Consider the following 4,608-nt stretch of genomic DNA (forward strand, 5'->3'; position numbering starts at 1 on the left):
TCTTTCTAACATCTAATCTAAATCTACCCTGTTTTGGTTTGCAACTGTTACCCCTTGTCCTATTGCTACACTCCCTAATAAAGAGTAGTTCCCCTTCTTCCTGCAGCCCCCTCCAAGTACTGGAAGGCCACTATAAGATCTTCCCGAAGCCTTCTCTTCTCCAGGCTGAACAATCCCAGCAGGGGCTCCAGCCTCCTGATCACCCCTGTGGCCCTCCTCTGGACACACCCTAGCAGGTCCATGTCTGTCTTAAGGTGAGGACTCCAGAGCTGGACACAGTACTCCAGGTAGGGTCTTACAGAGGCGGAGTAGAGGGTGAAAATCACGTCCCTTGGTCTGCTGGCCACACTTCTCTCGATACAGCCCAGGCTTTCTGGGCTGTGAGAGCACATTGCTGGGTCATGTTCAGCTTCTCATCAACCAACACTCCCAAGTCCTTCCCTTCAGGGCTGCTCTCAATCCCTGTATTTGTGCTTGAGATTGTCCCAATCCAGGTGCAGGCCTTTGGACTTGCCATTGTTGAACTTCATGAGGTTTGCATGGGCCCACCTCTCCAGCCTGTCAGGGTCCCTCTGAATGGCATCCCTTCCCTCGAGCATGTCAACCACACCACACAGCTTGGTGTCATCTGCAAACTTGCTGAGGGTGCACTCAATCGCACTGTCCATGTCACCAACAGAGATGTTAAACGGCACCAGTCCCAGAACTGACCCCTGAGAAACACCACTCATCACTGGTCTCCGATTGGACATTGAACCATTCATCACAACTCTGAGTGTGACCATCCAGCCAATTCCTTTTGCACTAAGTGGCCCATCCGTCAAATCCATGCCTCTCCAATTTGGAGATGAGCTGGTGCCGACAGGAAAATTGCAAACAGTTTCAGCAACTGCCAAAGTGTTGTTGTGAAATACAGCATTGATGTGATCTAGTTGAAATATTCTTAAACATTGTGCCCATCAATAGATCTTAAAAGTGCAGACTTCAGGCTTATCATGGGCCCTTTATTACACTGCAGAATTCTCGTACATTTACAAGGACCTGGGATTTGGCAGAGTTTCAACCAGGCAAATCTGCATTTGTGGAATGAAATCACTGCAAAGTATCTCTACAAAAGATAGCCAAGTCTATACCAGAGATCTGAACATTAAGAATTTTACTGGATCTACACAGAAATACTTGAATCAACATCAGAAGCAATGGGTGTCTTTTTGTTTAATGACAGGATGTGATTTAGATACAGAATCCATAAGCAAAGAAACAAAGTAGCATTCATTCTGGTTGAGAGCAGACTCGGAACCCTGTGCAGGAGCTTTAAATTAGCCAGCTGCGAACTGGTGAATTCAGCAGGGTGAGGATCATTTTACTGGTTTGGAGTGCACTGCAGGGGAGCCCAACCCTTGCTAAGCTCCCGCTTTGACATCAGTAAACACACTAGACTCCTCAGCTACAGCTACAGATGTAGTGGAGCCACCTCAGTGTTTCTCATACCTGCACACACACTTCTGCCTACGGAGAATTCTTATGCCTTGGAATAGGCATCCTAGCTCATCTTGTTTGCACGAAGAAGGCTTTTGTGAACTTACTCCCTCCTTTTTTTTTTTAATAAAAACATAAATCTCATGGCTTAATACACTTTCAGGTAGAAAGTAGAAGAAAAGATTGTTACAAGAAAGTCTTAGTGTAGTGTATGTAAACAGTAATAAATAATGTAAACATCACACTTCCTCTCCTGAGATAACCACACTTCACTTTCGGGCTTATCCGTATCTTTGTTCACTGTAATTGTATCTATTCATTCATCTATAATTCTGAAACTGCCCAGTAGGTTATCAAACATATATTCTTTCACTGTAATTAGGTACATAGCCTAACTGCCCTTAAAATCAGGAAGTGTAATAAAGCATTCATTTAGTCATTTTCATTATTCAGGAATTCACTGGATATTTGTTTTCATTGAAAACTGGATTTATGATATAAACCATGAATTATTAATTCCCTCTCTGATCAACTGTTGCAGAACAGCTGAGGAATCTGTTATAGAATTAATTTACAAATGTGATTTAACTTGGACTTTTTTTGATCTTCAACCCCTCAATGCCCCTCAACCCCAAAGTACATCTGAAAAATGTCAGCACATCCTTTTTCTTCTAAAAAATGATATAGCTGTCCCAAGTCCATATGATTTCCTCTGGCACCATGTGCATCAAAACATTTTTCTTCCAAAGTGGAGAACTTCCTTTGCTTCTGAATCTCAGCATGTCCTCCACCTTCCAAAGAAACATCTTCTCTGTGCCGAATGACAATTCTTTTCCATGTTAATCTTCTTACTCTGAAAGCAATTGGAGAAATATGAATCTACCTATAAAATACTGTTTTAGAAAATACGGTGAAAGAGCTATTATCACAAAAGTCAATAAATTCTCTTGACAGAGATTAATAGTTCCTTAACTGGTCATAGAAATACTACTTGCATAAGGAGGAGTTTGGTTTTTTGTATCTCCTCAGGATTCAAAAACCTTAACGTTATTCCTCACAAAATAATTGATGAAGATGTGGTTTTAATTCCTACATTGCCTGGGCTAAGAATTCTCATACTTAGTCATTAAATGGCACGGTTAATTTAGTCTGCATCTTCCAAAAATATAAATGATAGGAGAAGAAAACACAAACGTAAAGCAATATAACCACATATGTATCTAACATGACTGGGGTACTGTAGTCCATCGCTATATAACTAAAATATAGAGGAAGGTAAAATGGAAATAAACATGTTCTGTGCTGCTTTGATTGCTGCAACAATGGTACAGCAGATGTTCAGAGATCTAAATATATTACGGTAAACACAAATATTTTGCAGACCCTTACAGGCTGGAAGGTGGTTGGATTTCCTACCTTCTGGCCACATATACAACACAGAAAATGTAATATTCTAACTACTAATGCCATTTAAGTACAAATGAAAACTAACCTTGACCAGAACTCTTCACAGCTACTTTGCAGACCTTCTACACAAACAACACCTGGTTTCCCTGGCATGCAAAACCCTGACAGAGAGAGCTCCTTGGCCCAGTCAATAATATTCTTTCTTTTTTGCTTGTTGTAAATGTGATGACTATAGATCCACAATCGAGTGAATGTGATGTCCTCTGACTGCATGGCATTTGATGTTGTCACCGAGGATGACAGAAGCTCTTTGTCAATATAAGTAGCTGCGTGGTCTTTAACCCACTCCCTTGCACTCAACACACAGGGCTCACCACTGCAGTTTTGCATCAAATACGTTTTTAGATCACAGTTGAGGCGAATCTGCTGAGAGCGGCTTAATAATGATGACCTAAAGAAGAAGCAAAATACAAATACAGTTGTAATATGCTTACAATTTAGCATGTTTTTCAAACGGTTTTACTTTGAGCTGCCAAAAAAAAATCAGGCCGTATTTAGATGGTATGCACTTGCTATTGATATTAGCTATGAAAAGGTATTCATTAGTATTTAATTAGTGTGCTAACTCTTGAGTTCTCATATAGTTCTACTAGTCTGTAAATCAAAATCAGGAAAAAGATACTTGAAAAGTAAGTATGGTGGCTGAACTAATTTCTTGTAAGATGCAAGGCTACTTCTTCAAACAGAAATGCTCCAATGAAAAATAACAGAAGCCTGTGAGTTGCAGCATTTCGACAAACGAAGAATAAGACCATTGACTAACTTTTCACTGTTTTAGTTAGTGTTATGCCTTTTCCGGATAGTTCTTGAGCATCAGACCTATGAACAGTATCTACATGTGACCCCTCCATATAGAAGATGGCACTTCTTCACACCTTCCCCACTTTTTTCACTTTTTTCCTGTGGACACTGGAGAAATCATAACCTTGGAGATTTATTTTTTCTTCACCATTGCTGTCTATCTGGCTTAATCTGATAGTAAACTATCAAAAAAAAGGACTGTTTTTTTCCTATTATAACTGTATTTATGTAGTACACCACATCTTCTATATGTTTTTATTAGCTGTACTTTTAATGCCATACCTCACAGTAATTTCTGGTAGGACAGCTGGATATTTCAATGGTAAAGCACAGGCCATAGAGAATTCCACCTAAAAACAAACAAGAAAATGTTCAGTTTAAGTAAGCCTCCAAATCCCACAACATAAAAATAAATAATTAAAAGAAGGTGTTTACGATACCATAGAGGCATTAGAGACCTCTGGCTTTACATTCAGTACAAACTGAACTTTTGACGACGGCATCTCCGCAGATTCATTTTCAACATAGTGTTTTAGTTCAGCTACGGCCAGCTGGTCAGTCACAATGAACTCTTCCTCATAGGGAAACATGCTAGAGAGCAAATCTAACTCCGAAATTTGTATCTCAGCCTCGTCCCGGTTAGTCATTTCTGCTGTTTCCTGAGCAAAGGAGACAAAGGGAAGGGCTTGAACACAGGACAAAGTTCATCAACTACCCGCTATGTAAATCGTATTAATCCTCATAACTAAAGCCGTCAAAACTAGCTCGTATGTGTGGGGCAGTTCGGGGCTGACGACACTCGGGTGACAGCCCGTGAGGCTTCCCTCGACCTGAGGCAGGAGCGGGCGCGGTGCGGTGTCA

General features: G+C 40.6%; 1 protein-coding gene across 1 annotated transcript; it reads right to left on the reverse strand.

The window, feature by feature from the left end:
* Positions 1-2,094: 2,094 nt before the first annotated feature.
* RWDD2B (RWD domain containing 2B) lies at positions 2,095-4,394 on the reverse strand. Its single transcript, XM_009867243.1, has 4 exons — positions 4,188-4,394; positions 4,030-4,097; positions 2,972-3,337; positions 2,095-2,332 (listed from the first exon to the last, which is right to left on the reverse strand). Exons 1-4 carry the CDS (start codon positions 4,392-4,394, stop codon positions 2,095-2,097), a joined length of 879 nt encoding a protein of 292 aa, XP_009865545.1.
* Positions 4,395-4,608: the final 214 nt, after the last annotated feature.

This window comes from Apaloderma vittatum, unplaced genomic scaffold, assembly GCF_000703405.1.
Source record: "Apaloderma vittatum isolate BGI_N311 unplaced genomic scaffold, ASM70340v1 scaffold27873, whole genome shotgun sequence".
Classification (NCBI taxonomy): Eukaryota; Metazoa; Chordata; class Aves; order Trogoniformes; family Trogonidae; genus Apaloderma; species Apaloderma vittatum.

Bases quoted from the DNA above. Each gene is read 5' to 3' on its own strand.
- RWDD2B (XM_009867243.1), bottom strand. From the start codon at position 4,394: ATGACTAACCGGGACGAGGCTGAGATACAAATTTCGGAGTTAGATTTG. The intron at 4,098-4,187 runs GTATCGTAAACA...GTTTGTTTTTAG, and splicing joins AGGTCTCTAATGCCTCTATG to GTGGAATTCTCTATGGCCTG. The intron at 2,333-2,971 runs GTTAGTTTTCAT...AATTGCTTTCAG, and splicing joins TGTGAAGAGTTCTGGTCAAG to AGTAAGAAGATTAACATGGA.